Source organism: Pyrgilauda ruficollis, unplaced genomic scaffold (assembly GCF_017590135.1).
Source record: "Pyrgilauda ruficollis isolate IOZ18807 unplaced genomic scaffold, ASM1759013v1 scaffold8, whole genome shotgun sequence".
NCBI classification, from domain to species: Eukaryota; Metazoa; Chordata; class Aves; order Passeriformes; family Passeridae; genus Pyrgilauda; species Pyrgilauda ruficollis.
This window is the reverse complement of record NW_024529932.1, coordinates 2,662,771-2,685,499: the sequence shown is the minus strand read 5'-3', so window position 1 is coordinate 2,685,499 and position 22,729 is coordinate 2,662,771. Positions and strand designations below refer to the sequence as shown.

At 40.4% G+C, this 22,729-nt stretch overlaps 1 protein-coding gene across 1 annotated transcript in view; it reads right to left on the bottom strand.

Annotated features, from left to right (window-relative positions):
• The window catches only part of UBL3 (ubiquitin like 3), a 55,366-nt gene extending 40,137 nt beyond the window's left edge, over window positions 1–15,229 (bottom strand). The window contains exon 1 of the mRNA XM_041487277.1: window positions 14,780–15,229. Coding sequence (XP_041343211.1) covers window positions 14,780–14,806 — 27 coding nt within the window. The 5' untranslated portion in view covers window positions 14,807–15,229. The remainder of the gene's footprint in view (window positions 1–14,779) is intronic.
• Between the last annotated feature and the right edge of the window lie 7,500 nt (window positions 15,230–22,729).

The following is a 22,729-nucleotide window of genomic DNA, read 5'->3' as shown; positions in this document are numbered from 1 at the left end:
CAGAAAAAACACGCTCAGTTTGGGCCCAAGCTTAAGTAGTACAGCCCCATATTTCATCAATTTGAAAGGAAAGCAAAACACAGAATGTAACTACTTAACCGCAATTCTTTATTCTTATGTTTAAGACCTCTATTTTTACAAGTCTAAGTAATAAATGCACTGATTTCCAGTGACTTGATCATCCCTGAAAAAGAAAAGTGAATACATACTAGGAGAGGTTTAGATTGGACTTCAAGAAAAAATTCTTCACTGAAAGGCTGTCAAGCACTGGAACAGGCTGCCCAGAGAAGTGGTGGAGTCACCATTCCTGGCGGTATTTAAAAGCCGTATAGAAGTGGCACTGAGGGAGGGACACGGTTTAGTGGAGGCTTTGGCAGCGCTGGGTTGACAGCTGGACTTGACCTTACAGGTCTTTCTCAACTTCATGATGCTGTAATTATCGCACTTCCAAAATTCAAACACTTATCAAATACTACAGGTTGGGCAGTCAATTCTCCCTGAATACGTACCATGCTGATGCCACAAATGTGCAAACTACTTACTCCAGAGCCCACATGAATTATGTAGGCTGACCTCTCCAATATGTTATGTTGGGTGAAACATTCTTCTCACATTAAAATTAAACCCTAAAATCTAACATTTAATACAATACTGTGCACATTCTATTAACAGACACATAAATCCTAAACATAAAATAATTTATTCATCATCAATCTTCACAGAGAAGGAAATAAAATTAAACATAGACATACATGTGTGGAGATTTGGCAGTTTAATGCTTTCCAAAGCGCGGAAATCCAGAACTATGTCACAGCTTTACCTTACAGATAATTTTCAGCTTTGTTTGAACAATAAAAAAGTCATTTAAACAAATCTGCCTGCATTCAACACTTATTATATACTCAACCTCAAACAGAAGCTGTATACGTAACAGCCCATGTATCCACAAGAGAAAAGGGATGGAGTTGAACAAATATATTTGTGGGCTGATAGTTCTTTGCTCCTTTATAATTTAAAATAATTTTTAAAAAATCTGACTCTTCAGGTCAAGTATTTTTTCTAGGGTTCTTGATCTACAAATTCTTTGCCAATTTTTCATTGACCTCTTAGTAATGGAATCTGGCCACGCAAAAGAAGTCTGCTAGAAACAAAACTACAGAGTTTACTTTTGTCAAAGGAATGAAGACTATATTTGGATATATATCTATTTACACAGTTACCATGTAAAGTTCCTCAAAACATGAAGAAGTGTATAAGCAAAATAAATTTCATGACATTTTATAGTGGAAAGGTTTCATTTATAACCATTAGATTTCTACATTGACTTTAAAAAGCAAACCATAACCAGCAACAACAAAAACACAACAAAAAACACAAATATACAAAACTTAAATTCAGATGGAAGTGCTAATATGAAACACACCAGAAAGGCTTCACTCAATCTGTAGCAGTACCCACATATCAAAAGTTGCCCTTCAAAATATAAATGGAAAATATATTCATCAAAATGTAAGTGTGAAATTACTCCAGTATCCAACTGGAGAAATTGCATTGAATTCCTAGGGCAATGATAACAAACCTCCCTGCATTTATATCTTACATAATGCCAAAGAATCCTCATTATTTAATTATGTAAGCATAATTTTTCAACCCACTCATATTCATTTCTGCTCTGAGGATATGAAATATCTTGCAAACATTTCAGGCCAAATGTCAAGAGAGACCTGTCAAGCTTCCAGCAGTAAGCCTCTTTCTTTTAATCTAATACAAAAACCCCCAAACCAATCCATATCTTTCTTTGCAAGATTCCATTACAAAAAGTTCAGTTATTAAAGCAACATAGCATTGGTATAGGCAGTGATCTTTCTCTCCTGCTCCACAGGTGTCATTACACACCTAAGCAAAAGCACACCACATTTCTGCTGTGATTTTTAGAACAGACCATTCAAGTCCAACTTTATACAACAGATTATTATGAGAATGGATAATGCCCTTTAAAATTTTTCAGAATTACCCCAAATTAAATTAACCCAATTTTTATTTGTTTGGTAACTTAGATTACTTTTAAATTTACTGTGGTAACATGCATAAAATTCATTTTTCTCCTTTTTAACATGTTGTATGCAATAGCTAGATGGGATCATGCTTAGCAAAGATCTGCAGCCACACTGTACCAACTTCACCACCACAATCAGCTGTACAACATTTCAATATTGGTGTAGTTAGGAGAAGATCTGCTACACTCAAATGGCAGCAATGTATTTTGAAACCCAGAAAAGTTTCTTTTTTTTGGAGTGTTTGCATCCACAGATGTGAGAGTTTTCTGTAGGAAATAAAAAAGCTGGTAGAACTGTGATTACCTGCAAATTGAACCATTTCAAGATCTTGAAAAACTATTTAATGAATTTAAGCTAGGAAAAGCCAACCTACCAAAAACCAGTATAAAAGGATGGGAAATGAGGTTTTACAAAGTCCCAATAGCTAAAAAGAATTACCTACATATATCCATCTAGTGCTGTTCCAGGTGTTGAAAAATATTCCCTTTGTCCAGAGCAGCTGCATCTCCTGCAGGGCATGGGTCTCCTGCAGCTCATGTGCCATTGCTGCCTGCCCTTTTTGGCCATCCTGAGAATGCTGGCATGTGCACACTGGCACCAGATGCCATGTTTAGGCAACTGAATCATGTGCTTGAAGCTTTATTGCTGTAAAGCCTGTATTTGGTAAGGTAAGATTTACTTTTGCCAAAAGGTGAGATAATGTTTACATGGACACTTCTCAACAGTTTTTCCACCCAGCAAAGTAGCACACACTGCTTTTCTATCTCCACTCAGCAGCAATACTGAAAATACAAATATTAAGTGATGGATTTGGATATGTTTGTGTCTGGAAGGCAGAGGAACAGCAAGGGTGTTCTTCATCAGAAACCTGTTATCATTTGACATGCTAATAGCTTAATTAAATGGAATTTAACCACTCCAAGTACAACCTATGCATGGTAAGAGAAATTCATTATAACTCCTTGACTGTTTCTTGCAGCCCATTGTGCCTGTACAGCAAATTACTGTCCATAAATAAGCCTGATGGCTTTGACACTGATATGTTCAGTGTCTGTACCTTTATCACTACACAATTGTGTAATCACAATTTGTCTTTCCCTTTAAATCCTTTCAGCTGCTACCACCACCCATCCTACAAACTGCTACACTACTCCAAAATGCCTGCACTGACAAGTGAATGCCATCTTATCCAGCCACCCAGCAAGAACTACTTTGAAGCAATTCAAAACACTTCTCTCTATTCCAATAGCTCCACAGACACTCTGGGGGGCTAGCCAATACAGCTTCCAATACAGCCACACAAAATAACTGCTGGCTTTATCCAAAAGTTAAACACAGGACAAAAATACAAGACTATTATATTTATGGATTTTGAGTAAGTGATTTCTGCATAGAAAATTTTAAACTGCTATAACCAACAGCTATGGGTCTTCCTAAAAACTGGATCACATTTTTTGGAACATGCTACAATCCGATTTTACAAGAAAAACAATGACATGATACAAAACACAGCAGAAAATACTGTGTTCATTCAAGTATAATTCTCTATCTTCCATCTCCTGCAAAACAACACCTAGTCAAAGAAAAGAAAAAACAACTTCAAAAGGTCTTCATTTCTATATGTTAAGAATTACAAGATAAAACAAGAAGTTTTGGTTTTTTTTTTTTCCTTTCCTGAAGAGAACACTAAAGGGGAACAAAATCACCTCCAAACCACAAGTTCATTATAAATAAAATTCATAACCTAGGACACTTATTTAAGCATCAAAGTCAGGACAGGCATGCAGCAGCAGAATCAAGTATGAAAGGCAGCAAACTATTTACCTACACTCTGCCTTATCTGGCACTACTCAGCACACCGAATTATTCACTTTGGTGCTTGTCTGTTGGTTGTGGGCTTTTTAAAGCTGACTCTGAAACTTACCAAGCAGCACATTTGGAGATAAAGGCACTGACTGATAATCATTCTGTGCTCTATGCTTAGGGCAAGCTGTCTTTCCTACTTTTCATTTCCTGAAAAAAAAATTAATACAGAATTTAAAGGAGATCATTTAAGAATAAAACTAAATCCCCATGTCCTTGAACACTGGGAACTACTCTGGATTTTTTTTCTTCTCCTGAGATTGTTCCAGATTTAAACTGAGGGAAAGCGATTTAAAAAGTAGGAACATGAAAACTGACAGATATATTCAGTCAATATTTGACAATCAAGAGCTCAGAATTACTACTTTATTGAAAGATCAACAAAAACACATCAACAAAATCACATGATTCTCAAATAGTAAGAGTGGAAAGAAATACTAACATAACCCTAAAAACCAGGTTCCCCGTATGCATTAGCCTCAAAACTTGCTTTTTACAACTCATTAACAAATACAGTTACAACCGTTCTCCAAATGTTCTTGGGAGCATTTCTTAATGTGTAAATATTTCATTGTCTTTTGCCTGATTTTAATTAACTTGCTGTCCACAAGTCTTTTGAAATAAACCTTTCATATCAGCACAGAGCACGTTGGCTTAACTGAAATGCTGGTAAAGTCATACTCTGAACAACCGAGACTGACAGGCACAGAAGATGAACCAGAGCGAAGCTGGCTTGAGAAATTTCAACAGAATTTGACTAAAATAAATGTCATTTAAAAAATAAACAACAAAAAAACACAATGAAGTCTTGATCTTCTTTGAATTTTGTTTGACTCACTCCAATTCAAACTGTAAGATTTTATTCCCTGCAGCTCTGCTGCAGAGTTATCTAGCATAAGAGTATATTTGAGTGACACTACATTTCCACAACATTTCCACCATTTTTGATAAATAAGAACCTTCTTCCCAAAAAAATAGATGTATTTTTATTAAGTACTTTTTAAGAACACTACTATCACTAGAAGGCTGAAGATTAAGATTTATCTTCCAAGAAAATTTTGAACAGTGTAGGAAGATAAGACACTGATCCAGACTCTGAACAATGAGGAGGTGAATAACGGGAGGGGCAAAAGCACATGATCCTGGAAGAAGAGAGACAATTAAGCATTTAGACCACAAGATGGATAAATATTGTTGAACAGTCAGATATTTAGGACCAGTTGCACTTCATTTAACAAGATGAGGGAGTTCCCCCAATATGGGGTCTCCATGGATGACACAGCACTATGGTACATACACCGCACTCACAGCAGCTGAACACACAAGATAAAATTGAAAGCCACAAAATCTGTACTGAAAGTCAATCTAAGCTTTAAAATGCCAGGCTCTTTGCAGAGAGATATTTCAGTCCTCATAGTTAATTCAGGGACAGTTACAGCTGCACTTCTGGAGTCCACCCCCACCAAAAGTTCACCCTTAAAAACTTTCCACTCCTTACTCCTGCAGTTAAGTGCAAGGAGCACATATGCTGGGATCATCAAGTGCCTGCATGAGAATGCTGGAACAAGAAGTATTTGAGCAACTGCACTGCAGCCCTCCATAGGGATTTTCCTGGCTATCCTTTGAACCACCTTCTCCCTTCCTAGTGAGGAGAAACAATTCAAAATTATCCTCTCCAAATTAAAATTAACTTTCATTAAATTTTAATTTTTAATTGCAAAAACAATTTTGAAAATACCTGCTGCCACTTTCACCAGAGCCCTCATTACAACCTCGTTCACAATTTACCAATCATTCCACCCACTATGATGGCTACTTTGAACCTCCAAATAATTTCAAACATGTGTCATTTGAAAAAAAAAAAAAAATTATCCATTTGCAGACTTACAAGAAATCCTGATTTATCCAGAAATATACTGGCCAGATGCAGTAAGCAGACAGAAATCAAACCCAGTTACAGTTTCTCTTTATTAAGAGCTCCTAGCTATCTTGTCATTAGTTACAAAAATGAGATCCTCAAAACAGAGTCAAATATCTCAGTAACAAACAGTTGTCTTGGTGCCAGACCTCACCTATTGCACTCAAAAACCTCAGTCTTATGTCTAGAACACTAGAAATACCCACTAGTATAATCTTTTTTTTGAGATTTTTGCTTCCCTTCCTACTTTCTTGAGATCAAAATGAACTTGCATAGAGCTGACCTTACAAAAAATACTTAACATGACTTTAAATTATACAGGTCGTCTCTAAAACACCTTTTCTTGGAAATCCACAGCATGAAGCATACACATTACAACACATTTTGGTACAAAATCTTTGAATATTCATGTCAAACATTACTCCACTTACATGCTGTAACATGGGTAGTGGAAGTTACTAATTTTGTGTTGGGACTACATGTTAACATCACTATCACCAAATCACGTGGACTTAGCAAATGTGGATTTTTTTCCCCGCATGTAAAATATTTTAATAAAGGTTTTTGCAAGTTTGGGTTTTATTGTCAAAAAAATACCTATACAAGTATGCAAAGCATAAATCACTACGACTTGCAAGTCCAATAGAGTTTGTTTGAATCACAGATCAGTAACCTGGATTCAGAAGTGAGACCTAAGCTTTCACTGTCACACCACAGAACTGTTATGGTGCACAGATTAAAAATAAATTCAAAGGCAAAATTACATAAATATTCATATGTAATATGCCCTAAGTAATATGTTGTGCACCAAATACAACAACCAAGCACTGTTTCAAAAATTAACTTTATTTTGGTGTTACCACCCATAAAAATAAGAACCCTATAAATAAAAGAAAATACTGCAACCAGGTATTCCAGACTTTGAAAGCACACAAAGGCTTCTAGTTACTCTCTTATAGCATATAAAAGGTAAGCATGCCCAAAAACTCTTGCACATATTTAATCTTCAAAGAAATACTGAAAAGAAATACTATTTTAGAAGAACTATTTCAGAGTAATGTAATTTATAGTAAGTTTTCTGAGACTTACTAGTATACGCCATAAACATTCACATATAGATTGGCACTAATCTACTTTCAAGAAGAGAATCCTGAATTTACAACCTTAGCTATGAAAGATTTTTGACTAGCACCACACTTCACTATTTTATCACTATTCCATTATTTCTCTATATTAAAAACATATGTCAGATTCTGGGGACAGATTAGGTAGTACCATCTAGAGCATATATTAAGTATCAGAAACAGATTATGGTGATGTGGATCTCTGCCAAACCACAGAGCATTACAACATCACAATTTTGCTGAGGAGACACCAACCAATGCTACAGTATATGGCTGTGAAGTACTGCTCTTTTTGAGATGAAATACACTGTTCTTTTCAGTCTCAAAGAAGAACACACATTGCTTACTTCTGTTTATTTTGAAATTGATATCCCACTTTTATCAAGTGCTGGAGATAATTTCTTATGCAACATAAAACAGTTAATATTGCATAATGAAGACCACAGAAGAGCTTACAGAAATAATCAGGACCACTTAAAAAAAAAAAAAAAAAGATAAGGAAAAAAAAAAAAGAAAGAAAAGGAGCTTAGCTTTCATTTCTATCCAAACTGTACATAGAGTCACAGACTAAAATCCAGACCTTCAGATGCAGACAAAGAGCACCCCAGGATAAGACCATTTTTGTTCCTCAGCAGTGGTCCAAGCCTTTGTCATAAATCATACCAGCCCTGAGAGAGACTAAAACCATCACAGCAGATAGACACCAACACAAACAATTCCAGTTTGTATTCCTTGTGTGAATATCAAGTATCGTTTAGGTACCTCCATCCCACTAAGGCACAGATTTCTTGTTAGGTAGTAGTAAAACAAACCTACCAAACTCCCAGACAGAATCTCTGGTTTTACTTGGCCAATTTCTATGGGATACATAAAACTCAAGGAGTTTCTTGCTTGTTTCTGTCTCCATAACAACAGTCTCATGGAATAAAGTCTCAGCTAAACTCTGCCACAAGCCTTCCATTTAACTCTAAACTGGATCTCTCAAATAACTTTAAGTAAGCAGCCAAACAAAAACAAACTCACAAATGTAATCCTGTCACTGGCAAGCTATTTTCAAATTTCTTTACAGAAAGCAAGAAAAAACTCCAAGACGCTGATGGCAGTGTCAGAGTTGTACAATCTGCCAAATCTTCGTTTTACACAAAGTTTCTATCTGTAGAAAATGCACATTATTTTTTTAATCACATTTTACCATACATGTGGAGTCTTACTACAAATTGAGAGCAGGCCTTCACTGTGGATGGTATACAAGGAGCAATAAATTTATCCCCTGTCAAGGAGCTAAACACAATCCCAGTTAGTGACTACAAAATAGACCAAATCTCCACAAGTATATAAGGGCTATCAGCTGCAACATTTAAGTATTTCTGCAGAACTATACTTCTCAGGCTCAGAAAACCTACAAATAAGAAGGTCTTAACTTTTTTTTAAAGTATGGCTCTCAAAACCAAACAGACCTCCTAAATAATTTATTTACATTGTTAGAAAGCTTTTAGAGCAACTTTTCTCCCACATCAAGTTTCTTGTCAGATATTGAAGTGCATTGACATGCTGCTCATTTGCCAGTGTTTTTAAAATGAAAACAACACAATCATATTCCTTTAATAATTACAATGAGCTAAAGTTTACCCATGCAAAATTGTGTCAGGAAAGGCTTGCTACTTTAGTAGGCTCAATTAATTGCTGCAAAAACAGACTCAATGTGAAAAAGAATACTGATCAGTAGCAATGTCTTTCACCATACTCAGAATAAGAAATAACCAACCTAGTGGATCCAATACTGTACTGAAAATAAGCTGAATTATCTCTTTTACATAAAACCACAAGAATGATTAGTCACATTCCAGTTATTTCTGGATTCCTGCAAGCTAGTGTAGCACTCGCAGGCTGAGTCAGAACCGAGGTCTCCATTCTGCTCACTATTGCATAAGCAGGTACACAGACATTTCCAAAAGTTTATATTCTGAGTTTTACTGAGTAGCAAAGATGACTGACCAGAAGTATAAAACAAGTAAATCCCACTGATTACAAATACCATGGCCATGGCTTTCAACATTCTCAGAAGTTATATCTAGGAGGAACTCTCAACTAAAAAGTAGTAAAGCATGCCTTTAGTCATTTTGTTCATAGAATCATGAAAATATTTCTTACCAAGACCATTGCAAGGACCACATTCAGGCAGCCTGAGTTCCTACTGCAGCCCTAAGCCAAACCAAGGAAGTGAGATATAGGCTTTGAATGATCAAAAGTTTAGGTTTAGATATGCACTAAGCAGTCACAAGCCCCACAGTGAAGCACTGACCACAGATACCTGACCCTAATTCCCTATTAGGGAATGATACAGATACCTGACCCTAATTGTCCCTAATTCCACATCTGAGAGGTGCAACATGTTCCCATTCAGGCCCTGACTGACCTGTCCAGTTACCAGATGATGTCTGCTAGTTTTTTAACATGCAGAATTGAGCATTGCTGCTGTAGATATGATTGTTTTCCTACACTCACATATACTCAGCATTTGTCTTTCACCTCTCTGTCCTGCTGGAACCTCCCAGCAGCTACTTCCCAGCATTCCCAACATGGGAGGAGTTAAATCCTGTTGTATAAATATATATATTTATATAAATAAATATATTCCCCCAGTATTTCATGAAGTTAGACAACAAAAGCAGAAAGAAATCAGTTCAGGTAATGACAACAACAAGGGTGGGTGGCAGGAAGGAAGGAACAGTTTATATCATCAGCCTGCACTTCTATCTGTAGTATAGAGCTGCACCACAGCCCAGAGTAAGGATCAATCCAACCACAGGTTAGAGCTGCTCGCCTCAAAGAAAATGAGATGACGGTCATGCAAACATTGTTTCAGAATACATCAGATGTATTAGTATGTTACAAAGTTTCTCCTACAGCGCCATACCTAAAAATGTCAGTGGTTGCTAAGATGTTTCTTTTTGGTTGTTAGATACATTTTTAATTTGTGAAACAAAAAAAAAAAAAGGTGGGTGGGAGAAATGATAAATACAAATTTTGGAGTATACCCAAATATATACACACCGAGGATGAGCTTTAGTAAGTTTATCCCTGGCCACTGCTTCAAATAACAGAGAAAGACTCCTCATTTCATTACAAGAAGCACTGCAATATGCTACAAATGCTCAACTGGCATATATATTGGCTCAATACATAAGGAGTCAGAAAGGAGCTTCTCCAAGCTCGTCTTTCTAACACAAATCCCACCTCCAATTCCTTCTCCAAGAGGAGAAAAACAAACCCAAAACAAACATTGAGAATGGCAAAAGATAGGCTACTAATTTCTGCTATAATCAGCAAACAATTGTGGGGGAAAAAAAATCAAAAAAGGAAAGGAAAAAATACCAATACAGAAAAACTCAATTAGCTATTTTTATTACAGAATGTAATGAATTAGAACTTTCAGCATGTGGGGGATACAAAAATACAGAGAAATAATCATACTTCTATTCCTACAAAAAACATAAGGGACCTACGCACAAAGGCTACTAGGAATACAAAAATTTTCAAAACCACAAAAAGGATCCACTGAAGGCAAAAGGAAAAGCAGTTAAAACAGAAGAGCAGAGATGCAGGACTTCTCACATTTTGTTCAGATACATTAAAGCACTATAGTGAACAAATTATTTTCTATGTTCCAAGTGTATTATCATGCTACTACACCTATTATTCTTAAATTAAATAATTTTTCAAACTGAATGATGGACAATGAAACTCAGCTGCCATACAACCAACTACTCCTTTAAGTCTCTCATATCTGAACCTTATTCTTGGATGCCAAAATTCCCTTACTGGTGTAGCATCAGTTTCTGTACATCCTTTTCCACTGTCAGCCTCCACTAATATGCATTAGAAACTAAGTCCTTATATATGTTCAACTATTCATCAACATTCTATATTAAATTTCCTAAAGAAGAAGATGCACATACAGATTTCCACTAAAGATATTAACTCTAACAAGGAGTGAACTGAGGGTTTCTATTTGTTATTCTTCTTCCACCTACTGTCCCTTTTAGCATTGACCACATATAAGCACATGCTTCATGCTCTTCAATGTCTGCAAATGTCTCACACCAAACATTCAGTTTTCTTGAAAATAATCTCTCCCACACCACCTACATCTCTTAAGTATAGCATATGGATTGAAGAGCCGTCCACATTAAAATTAAAACCTTTAATTGTTTGGCAGATTCCAACATTTTGCTGTTTACCAAACGCAGAAAAACCCAACAAACCAACAATAAAAACCTCACCATGAGCCAAAAGCATCACCCTCTGTTACTGCTCAGACAGAAAAAGAATTGGATCTCCTAGAGGGCATGCAAAGAACTGCCCAGAAAGAAAGTGCTGGCAGAGCCTTTTCATACCAACATAAAACACACGGACTACAGGAAACAGTGGACACTGTTAAAACTTTTTAGTCATGCAGACAGCTTTCTGTGGACTCCGAAATCCCTGAAGAATTCCAACTGTCAAAAGAAGTATCACAGGCACACAGAATACAGAAAGGAAGCTTCCCAGATTCTGATAACTCCACTAAAATAAAGGGGATTATTCAATTGAGTAAGAACTTCTTGACTGAGCATATGTCTTTCATAGCTTGCTTTAAAATTGTCAGCGAGAGTGTTTAAATAAATATCAAACCATTTTCATTTCGTCCACTCAAAAAGCCAGTGTGATTAATTTCACAAGTCCATGAACTACTGTATGTCTATTTATCATTACAAGAGAAATACAACTTACAAACAGCCCTGCTGTTATTCACAGTCAAACTCTAACTGCTACCAAACGGTAAAACTGATAAATTACCTGATTAAATTACAGAACATAATCAGAGATGCCCTGCTGCCACTACAGTCATCAGTGCATATGTGAAAAATTGAGCAAAATTAGGCTCTAGACGCAGTTTAGTCTTCAAGAACTGCCCCAGACACATCCAGTCCAAACAAAGTCAATGAAACTACTCAGGTAGAGAGGTCAGTATTAGCAGGTTTCATTCCAGGAGTGGAGTTTTAAGCCGTTGCTTAAGGAATAATGCTAAGCAATAAGGAAACATTGCTAAGGAATAATGCACCACAAACTTACAACACCGGGAATGTGATGTGTCACTATCCAATTTATAAGTGGAATGCAAATGATAAAGTACTGTGTTAATTATTTAGGAAGTGATGTTGAAATGGTTAGCTGGTAAAAACTGCAGTAGTTCTGGAAACAAGTCAATCCAATGTCAGAGAACAGGAGACTGGGTCAAATTATGTCTACTCAGAAATCCAAAGCTTACTGGAAATCAGACAATTTACTATTAATTTATGTATAGCAGATCATTCTCAAAGGTGGGACAGGAAGACAAATTAACACATTTTTAAGAAGCAGCAATTATTATTATTATTATTATGAGCAGGTTAGTTCATGAATCTGACATAAAGAGTTTCAAACATTATTATTATAATACTTATGTAATTCATAGCAAATTTACTAAGTATAAAGGAGTCTTCATAAAATGACACTCCATCACACTGCTGCCAGCTCCTACAGAAATGGGAAATCAATTTTTTGCAAATGCAAATTACACAGTGGGTGGGTAAGAGAAATGCAAACTGCAAAATCCTACACTAAATAAAAACATATATAAACACGGTGACAGCCTGGTAAGGGCTCCTCTTCAAATAGCTAAGGAATGGCAATCCCATTTTCCTTCCTGAACAAGCTCCTTTCAAATATGGAGGATGGCGACAAAAGGAGACCAAAAATGAGTTTTCAAGCAATCTTTTCATAAAGTAATATTTTTAGTTGTAATTAATAACTGGAATTTCTACAGCACACTTCAAACTTTCAGAGAGAAACTGCATCTAATAATGCAGAAATTAAGAGAAAAATGATCCCATGACAGGCCAGGAAATATCTATTTATTTAGTTAAATTCTACCAACATTGGTAACATCTTCATTCAAATGTTTTTGTAATGACTCAGTATTTAAACATCACTATGTACAACAAGCTTCTTCCTGATTTGAATAAACAGAGCAGCACTAGGCCCAGCTACCCCCAGCAGTGGTATTCTCATTACACTGTAACAACACAAGGAAATAGCTTTCCTAGAAAAAATTGTATTTTGCCTATCTTAAAATCTTAAAACTTTGCAGAAAATGTCAAGCGTTACAAGCCTAGTGGCAGCAGCGGGACTCCCAGGCGGGCAGGCAGGCCCCAGGAGGAGCACGGAGGTGGCAGCTCAGCCCAGGGTGACAGGGAGGAGGAGTGTGTTTCATGTCACAGTCAAGGGATTCCTCCAGGCAACTTAAAAAGCAGCACTGAAAGATTTGCACCTAATCCTCCACGGCCCAGGCGAGGATTTCTGTGATATAACGCTAGACAGCCACGTGCGGGAGAGAAGGGGGTTCAAAAGGCTCTAACAGCCAGAGAGAGAGACACTAAAAAGAAATACGTGAAAACTGATAGCTGGGGAGCTTATTGCCTCGGAGTTTAAATCCTTTCATCACTCTTTTCATCCAGGGGAGGCAAAAATTATTTATAGTATTTGAGAAAGGCAGGGGGAAGAAAAGAAAAAACCTGTAAGCTTGTAACTGTTTGATCATCCTCTGTAACTTACTGTTTCTGCTTTTTTTTGGGTCAAAATTCACTTATTGTGACTGCTGTACAAAAGCTGGGAAGGAAATACAGAAAGCAAGCAACTAAACACATACCATTATTTCAACAGCCCAGTCACCATACATATCCCAATTAACTGTACATCAATGGCTTGAACAAGGGATACTCGGTTTTATTGTTCTCATGACCAGGGCAGGCTGTACCCACAAAACAGAACTTCATCCTGAAATTTAAAACATTTTGGGGAGGAGAAAACAGTACCTTCAAATGTGAACAGCCATGTGGAGATATGTGAAAATATTGTGCTGTTAGAATAAATAATTAACATACCAAACTGCAGCTACAAGTTCGTGGGTGTTTTTTCCAATTAAGTGACTTACGAAAATATATCCTGATTTATGGAAATACATACAAATGGAGAAAGTCGTGCTGAACGGAAGATTACCTAGCAGACCTGATTCGCCCTACCTCCTCATGACCTGCTATACCTTCCTGATTTAAATGTACCGAGCCGAGTATCCAATACAAGCTGAAGTACAGTCCGCCATAAGAAGTACTAGGAGTGCCCTTGAAAAATGTCCAGATTGCAGCTAGTGCACAAAGGACCTCGCCATGAAAATAAAGCGCATGAAAATTTCTCTCTCGCTCGCTCTTGAGCCGGCAGCAAGTGAAGAGATTAACTTCCCATCAACATCGGAAGACAAAGCGTTGTCAAGACACAAGCCAAGTTTAAGAGGTTTAGAAAGAAACAAAGGGGGAGGAAAAAAAAAAAAAAAGAAAGAAAGAAATGGGTCGAGCAATTAATCCCGAATACTCTGCTTCGTATTTATCTCCCCCGCAAAAATGCTCGACGGAGCCGAAGAGCAGTGCTACACGACCCAAGCGTGATCACTCAGGTACTGACTGCCATAGGTAAGGGAGTCTGGCATCCCGCTTCCCTCGCTACACGGGAGGCGACGCTGCAGATCTCCCACTCCATCACCAAAAAGCGAAGCAGAACCAGCATCTGGAGCGGGAGGGGGAAGGTAATTAAGTGGGAACTTTATGTTCCTTAAATATATAACCAAGACCTTTTTTTTCTTTCTTCCCACGCCCCTCTTACTTCCATGTTCTCTGTCAAAACCAGGCTGAAATAAACGTTATTCTATAATAAAACTATTAAATAAGCAGTACAACACTCACCATATCAGCTGGAACGCTGCTGGACATTTTGATGTTACCCTAAATGGCTTTAAATCAACTTTAAAAAAAAAAAAAAAAAAAAAAAAAAAAAAAAAAGGCAGCAGCACCAAGAGCAGCCCGCCGGAGATCTTCAAGATGCAAAACCGGTGTCAGTATCGGAGGCAGCAGCTTCCTCGGCCCCTACGCGAAAGAGTGCCCGATAAGCAGTGGGAAGGCGGCCGGCGGAGGAGCAGGAATATCCAGGGGCAGCGGTGCCGGGCTGGACCGGAGGAGCCAGCGGGAGACCAGAGATGGCAGCAGATCCCTGTCAGCGGCAGCACCAGCGGTGCCAGGTAGACCAGGCAGCAGGACTACACCGCCACATGAGCTGCGTGCGGGCTTTTTCCCCCCTTCTCGCCCTCTGCCTTCTCTCCCAGCCTCGACAAATGACGACGGGATGATTCACACGGGATAATAGTGCGTCCAAGTCACCTCCTCAGTCGGCGCAGGCGACCCGGCCGCGCAAGCAGGACCTGGCTCCTGCCCTGGGCGGCGGGGCAGGGAGGCGGGAGGGCCGGGGTGGGCCCGGGGCCGCTGGGGAGGACGCCGGGCTGCGGCCCCCCCTAGGCGGTGTGCGGCATCCAACAGCGCCCGGCGGGAACGCGGGCCGGGGAGGGAAGGGAGGGAGGGCGCTCCGAGGGGAGAGCCCTCCCCCGCGGCGCTCGGAGGGGGCCGGGGGGCGTTCGACGGCGGCCGCCTCCCGCAGCCTCAGCTCTCCGCTCGCATCGCCGCCGCCGCCGCCTCCTCAGCCCCCCCCCCCCCCCCCCCCCCCCCCCCCCCCCCCCCCCCCTCCCCCGCCTCGTCCGCCGGCGGCTCCGGCCGCCCCCCGAGAGCCGCGCTGCGAGCCGGAGGTGCCGCTCCTTCAGCGCGATCCTCGCCCGCAGCCGCCCCCAGTCATCTTCGGCTCAAGCCAACATGGCGCCCGCCGAGCCGAGCGAGGGGACGCGGCAGGGGAGACACGGACCCTCCGCCGCCGCCTCCGCCACCCCCGCTCCAGCGCGTCACACGCTGCCGCCCCGCGCGGCACCATGGGGCTTGTAGGCGGCCAGGGCCCTCCGCCGCCGGGGCGGAGCCACCCGCCCTCCGCGGGCCGGGCCCGGCCCGGCCCGCCCCGCCGGGGGAGCCTCGGCCCCGCCGCGAGGCGACAGCGACGGTCAGGGCGGTTCCGTGGGGGCTCCGCGGCACCGGCGGCGCCGCTTCCCCCCCGGGCGGCTGAGGCGCCCCGAGCTGCACCTGAATCGGCGCTTTCCCCCCACGGGCGCTGCTGCTCCCTCAGGGCCGTTCTGGCGCTCCCCTCGCAGCCCCTGCCTCCCGTAGCGGGTGCCGTTCCCGGCGGGCGGGCCCGCGCTGTCCTCTTGGCCGGCTTCAAAAAAAAACCCCAAAGTAATTAGTATAGAATGATAAGGGTTTGGAATGGAGCTTAAAGATCATCTAGTCCTAACCCACCCTCCAGTAGACCAGGTTGCTCAAGGCCTTATCCACCCTGGCCTTGAACACTGCCAGGATTGAGGCATCCGCAACCTGCCTGAGCAACCTTTTCCAGTGCTTCACTGCCCTCTGGTTAAAGAATTTCTTCCTAATATCTGTATTTTCCCTGATTATGTATGTACTCATTACTCCTTGTCATATTACCCACTGTCCTATCATTACAGTTCCTGACAAGAGTCCCTCTACAGATTGCCTGTAGATACGCTACATTTGTTTTGTGCCCCAGATCTTCAAGTCTGGGCCTGTACATCACATTTTTTTTTTTCTCATTCTGACATTATTCTTTTGGTTTTTCTTGAGTTTGGTTTGGGTTTGGTTTTTTTTTTTGTTGTTGTTTTTTTTTGGTTTTTTTTGGTTTTTTTGTTTTGGTTTTGGTTTTTTGTACATTATTTTAATTATTTGAAATTTTTGTTTCTTTTTTTCCCCCCAAACTCTGTAGTTTTAATAATGAAAAAAAGCTCTTGTAAGAGTCACAGTGCAAACAATAACTGCCATCCTGGAAACACTCTGAGAAAGGGAACGCCCTCATCACATCAAATGCCCCTTCAAAAGCCACCTTACTTCCTGAAGAGCTCTGCATTTTGTTATGGACCCAAGTTATCAGAAACTGTGTGTGCAACTGGTGTTTTATCCCTTATTCCAGGCAGCTCCTGGAGACCAGCATTCAACAAAGGAAGGCAGTGCCTGATGAAGTGCACTGCAGCTCAAATACACAAAAAAATATCCACACAAGGCACATGTCTACTGAAGAAATGAGTTGGCCTTTTGAGAGGGGTGTGGATAGGCACATTCACATACAAGACTGTGAAACTGTCCAAGAAAAAAAAATAAATCAAGAAAATGAAGCAGATGGTGACAGATGGTTCCTTTGTGGACAGATCTCATGTAAAACCACAGGAAATTAAGACAGAGTTGTTTCCCTTTAATTCTAAAAGTTAAAGTCTGCCTTTCCTCTGTAGGACTTCATACTGCAAAGGCAACTCCTGGCAAGACACTGTCCCTTGCAAGGGTTATAATTCTTTACTTTGTACTCTGCCCCAAAATAGTTCAAAACTTCTGACTTCAGAAAATAGATCTGATAGCAAGCAGCCCTGTTTGATGCCCCGGAAAAGAGTTGGGGGCCAACAGAAGTGGCCCTATGCGTGTGATCTCTGTGAGGATTCTGCACTGCCACACTGTGTGACTTCAGGCATGTCACTCCCTCTCTTTGCAGCTGAATTTTCTTAGATAGTACATTTTTGGGAGTCAGTGACAGCCCCAATCTTGGTCAGGCCTTCTAGACACCAACAGCATAAAAGGTCTTGTGTTTGTGGGAATAACAAGCTGTTGAAGCACCACTTGCTCTCTCTCCAATTGGGTATCCTTGAGGGACAGTACAAGAGGAGAGTCAAAGAGATGAGTCTTGAAAGATGGCTCTCTATTTCAAACATTATGCATTCTTGGGTATCTGTGACTTTCTGATTGAATCACTGACACACTAAGGAATTATAAAAGATCTTGCTTTAGTAGAGTTTATCCTTAGAACATTACTAATGTGGGCTTTTCCCTGGAAAACAATCGAACAAACAAAAAAACCCAAGAAACTTACATACAGCAGCTTAAATTTAATCAGTAAGGTAAGATCTACTCCAAGGCCATTCTGCAGACCAGCCCTTCACTCCTCTCAGACAGCAGCCCTGTACAGGTGCCTTGAGGTGATCCAGATAATTTAGGAAGTGCCCTGCCCATACCTTTCCCGCTAGCACTCTTAGAGTAGGGGCAAGAGAACAGGCACCACAACTGCTTTAGAGGCACTGCACATCACAGCTGTCTCCTGATGCAAACTGAAATTGGTGGCAGCACAATTATGTCCTCGGCCACCCCATGACTGCTGAGGTGCGTGGCCTTTCCACCTCCCCTGCTACAAGCAGGCAACACAGACAGCGGGGCTTTGTAATCCTTTGCAGCTCAAAGGGTGGATTGCCAAAGATTATGTGGAAATACCCTTCCACTGAAAATTGAGAAGTCCATGTGCCCAAGCAAGTCAGGCAACTAAGGACAGCAGCAAGCACAGGCAAACTGGATGCAGGGTCAGCAAGGCAAGCAGGCAGCAGCAGGGCACATCCACTGCACTGCAGCTAGCTCTTTTTAATGTTCACATGGAGGAACTCTTCTGTGATGCATAATGACAAACACATCCAAAGGATAACCACAGGAAAGAAACCAGCGTGATTCTATGGGTTTTGCTTTTTTGCCTCTATTTTAGCAGTCGTCCAGTAAGAGGAAGGATCATGTGTTGGTGAAGCAGGGGGGTACAGGAGGAGTCAGGAGTCCTGACTACTTTGAGTCTCTTCTTCTTTGTGTATGCAGTTGACTTGGTCAACTTTTCTGCCAAGTGTTGTATAAATGAGGATCAGCTCCTCTCTTTGATACACAGCTGTACTGACCAAGAGATGTCAGTTACCTTTTTACCAGTTATGACTGCTGGCCAGAATGCTCTAGTATTAGGCACAGCACAGTATAAGTACATATCGTGTCCTGTTCTGAAAGGTTCATAAGTCTGGGTTTGCCCAACAGCTGATATTTATGTCACAATCGAATGATTGCTTGGTTTTTCCCCTGGCTCTTATCTGTGATGACCAAACACAAATGAATGGAGGGTCTAATACAACTGGTATATGCTGGACATCACTTCAGGGTGATTGTGTGATGGGCAAATAAATAAGAAGAGGTGCTGAACGATGATTCTGGTAGAAGTTGACTATATATGATGACAGGGGTAAAACCTACCAGTTTTGTAGAAGTGAGGCCATATACTTGAAATGCAGGGTGGTCAAATATAAAACAGAAAAATGATATTTTCTCTTTGGCATGTATTAAGAAATGCTGTTATGATAGTATTCATTTCACATTTGCAGAGAGAGGAAATGAGAGTTGTGGTCAGCAGTAGTTGTCTGGAACAAGGGACCCTGCAAAAGCATAACCACAGGCTAAGTCTGATCAGCTTGCAGATAAATCCCAAGCAAGTGCTACAGGCATACACATCTGAAAACAAATCTTTTCCACATCCAAGGATCAAGGAAAAAAAGAGAAAATGCTGTTCAAGATGAATGCTAGCAACATAGGAAGCTTAAAAGGCTATTCTGTTTTTGGGGTCTAATCCTGTACTCAGGTGCGCAAATCTTATTTCCATTAAGTCTCCTTTGCAGAACTGTCATTTGAATTTGGACATCCAGGAATAAAATCATTCATCATCAGTGCTTTGGCAATTTATGGGGGAAATTGATGAAGTATGCAACTAATATTTCATTCCTTATTTGAAAAACATGACATATGACACAAGTAGAATTTGGCCATTCTGTATTCCCTTAGAGGAGAATTGTGCCAGGTATCTATGAGTAGACTGAGCTGCGGATTGTTTCATGGCCATTAAGTACTAGTTGAAAGCTGACTCTGTACTGAGACGTGCTTAATAGGAATAAAAGGTCTGTTATACTAAATCAGATTAGTAGTCCAGCCAATGTGATATCCTGTCTCCAGCAGTAGCCAGCATCCAATGCTTCAGAGAAGGACACACAGACCCCCACAGTGGACAATCACGTTACAATCATCTTATTTGCTAAGTTTCCACTGCTGCCAAGGCTGCCAGAGAGGCTGGTTTATGCCCTGGAGCACAAAACTTCACGTCATTTATAGCCTTAATGGCAGCATAACCCACTGTTAACATGTGAAACTGATTGATTGCCATTTTTCAGACGAGCACCACTCTCTCCTGAGTGTTGTTACTGCTGGGGTTGGAGACCATGTTGAGCCTGCATCCCACGAGTGACATTAGAAGATTTCAGCCCAGTACTCTCCTCCAGTGTTTTCCCTTTGAGGCAGGCTGTGAACAGGAGCATCTTCAGGAGAGGTAACACACCATCAGGAAATTTTTCTCAAGGCAATTTCTGATTTGCCTTCAGATTTTCAGAGCACCCTGAGAAGGTGAAAGGCTCCCAAGACAAAAGGTTTAATTATGTGGGGTTTGGCCGTGGGACAGATCAGGATTCTTTCCCTCTCTGGCAGCCACAGTGGCAAGATATCCAGGGCAGCAAGGAGCACACCAGGTTACTCAACAGGATACTTTTAATACCTTTGTAGAAACATGTGGCCTTTTCTTTTTTTTTAACTCTTACAGAGCCAAGTTTGCATTCAACTCTGTATGACTCAGACACACTGAATTCAGGCACCTTATAATGAAGTGTTCAGGCAAAAAGCTGTGCTGGAAATGATCCCACAGAATGCTTGCCACCCGCTGTCTGCCCCTATGCTCTGCTCGTTTCTCATTCTGGCTGCTGCAAAAAACTCCTATTTTCTGTGTTCAGATTTTTTTCTTTTTTTACTAAACTGACTCCTTTCCCCTTGGAAGAACATTGATTTTTGCCTGTTTGCTGCTCCTGTGTGAAGCCAAACCAGCATGTGGGTCCTATCATCCTCTCAGTCAATGCCAGCAGGCTTCTGGGAACAGCGTTCCTCAGGTCCTCCCCTTTCTCTGAGCCAGCAGGAAGGCAACAGAAGGACCTCTGAGATTTTGTAGCATTTAGAATGCACACTGCCAGGCAGAATCATGGTTTATTTATCTGTTTTTTAAAGTTACTCATCAGATTGATCTTGCCAGAAAATAAAAACACAGAACCAGTTTAAACCAACTCACACTGTTCCTCTGAATGTCCCAATTTGCTTTAAGGGTTTATTTTCCCCCTCACATCTGCAGTACTCGTGTACTAACAGAAGACGATAGGAAACAACTGAGTGACACTAAGTGCCCGAGGTTATTCCTGACCTTCCTGATGCAGCTGAACCAGGCAGGACCCGTGCTCTGCCACTCTAGTGGGTGTTTCTGAGATATGGCATAGTGGTGTTACACTTACTGATGTCAAAAATTATGTCAGGTAACTCCTAAGGGCAGAGGTGAGGACTGATAGAAGAGGTTACAAAGGTGGAATAAGAGCAAGAAGTCCCCAAATGTGTTTTAGAGAGTATTCAAATCACCAGAGTTCTGGAGGTGGTTTGATTATCCATATACCTAGGAATATACGGATACATCTGTCCAGTTCATACAGAAAAATACAGTTGGGACAGGTCCCTTATTTTACAGTATATAAGAAACAGGAAGGAGAAATTTTAGCAGAAAAGCTTCCATCCTGGATCAGCTTCCTGACAACGAGGGGGAACTAGGGGAAGCATTGAGGTTACACTACATCTCTGACCTTGAAACTTGAATTTAACAAAACATAACAGTAAAATGCTCTTTAATATCAGGAAATAAATATGTGGAAATGAAGAAGTCCTACACAACTGATTGCAAGAGTTATGGTGGCAAAAATTATTAAAATTTTCCAGAGGTCAAAGATCATGAAAAGTGCCATATCAAATTAAATGACAGCTCTGCAGAAAGAGGAACAAGAATTTGTGGCTTTGGGGAATGACTGTTGCAGAACTCAATGGTGCAAAAGAAATTGTCTAGAAAAAAAATGGAGAAAAATGTATGGTTAGTGTGACACTAAACCATAAGAAAAAGCAGTAGAAAGAGAAAACAGTAAGAGGAACAGTAAGAAACAGTAGAAGAGCACCAGGTATCAGTCTCAGACCGATCAAGGATGTAAAAGGAGAATGGCTCTGTAAAAGTGTTAAACATGAAGGCTAAAGCTCAGATTGTTGGTGCTACCAGGATCCCAGCTATTGTTTATGCCTTACATGAGCTGCAGCAGCCCAAGGCTGAGTGTAGCCTATTAGTTGTGCTGAGCCAGAATCGGCAGGGACCCTGGGGTACCAACTGTGTTTTATCATCCCTCTGTCCTGCTGACTGCGGCAGGTTATTTTTTTATACTAATAGGCAGCTAAGTTCATTTTTTTTTTATTTTTTTTTTACTGTGAGGGTCTCTAGTGGGCAGCTAAACATTAGTGAGCTCCCATTATAGCTCAGATTTACTATTTATAAAATTAGTACTAAATATACCAAATTGAAGTAAGAAATATTTTTTGCTTCTTTGAATTTCATGTCTGTTGTCTGCACTGCATTAGAACTGTTCAGGTTTTTTTAATGTAAGGACCTTCATATGCCTGTAATTTCAGGCTGTTACTTATATGCATGTGTATATATATTTAAACATATGTTTATAAAGCTCTCAGTCTGTATGCACACATACATATTAATACTCTGAACACTTTTAAAATTAGCTGAAGCACTCAGATAGATTACATGCAAATCTAATTGTATACTACTTGAACTGAAACAAAAACCCAACCCAGAATCTGCGCTGAGGAGTTAATTGTTGTTTACATAAGTTATGTCAATGTAATATAATATTTTATTTGCCTTATTTTCCATCATTCATTAGTTTTTAGATCAGAAACAATATCTGAATGAAGCACTGTCTAGAAATGCTATTTTTAATTGGCTAA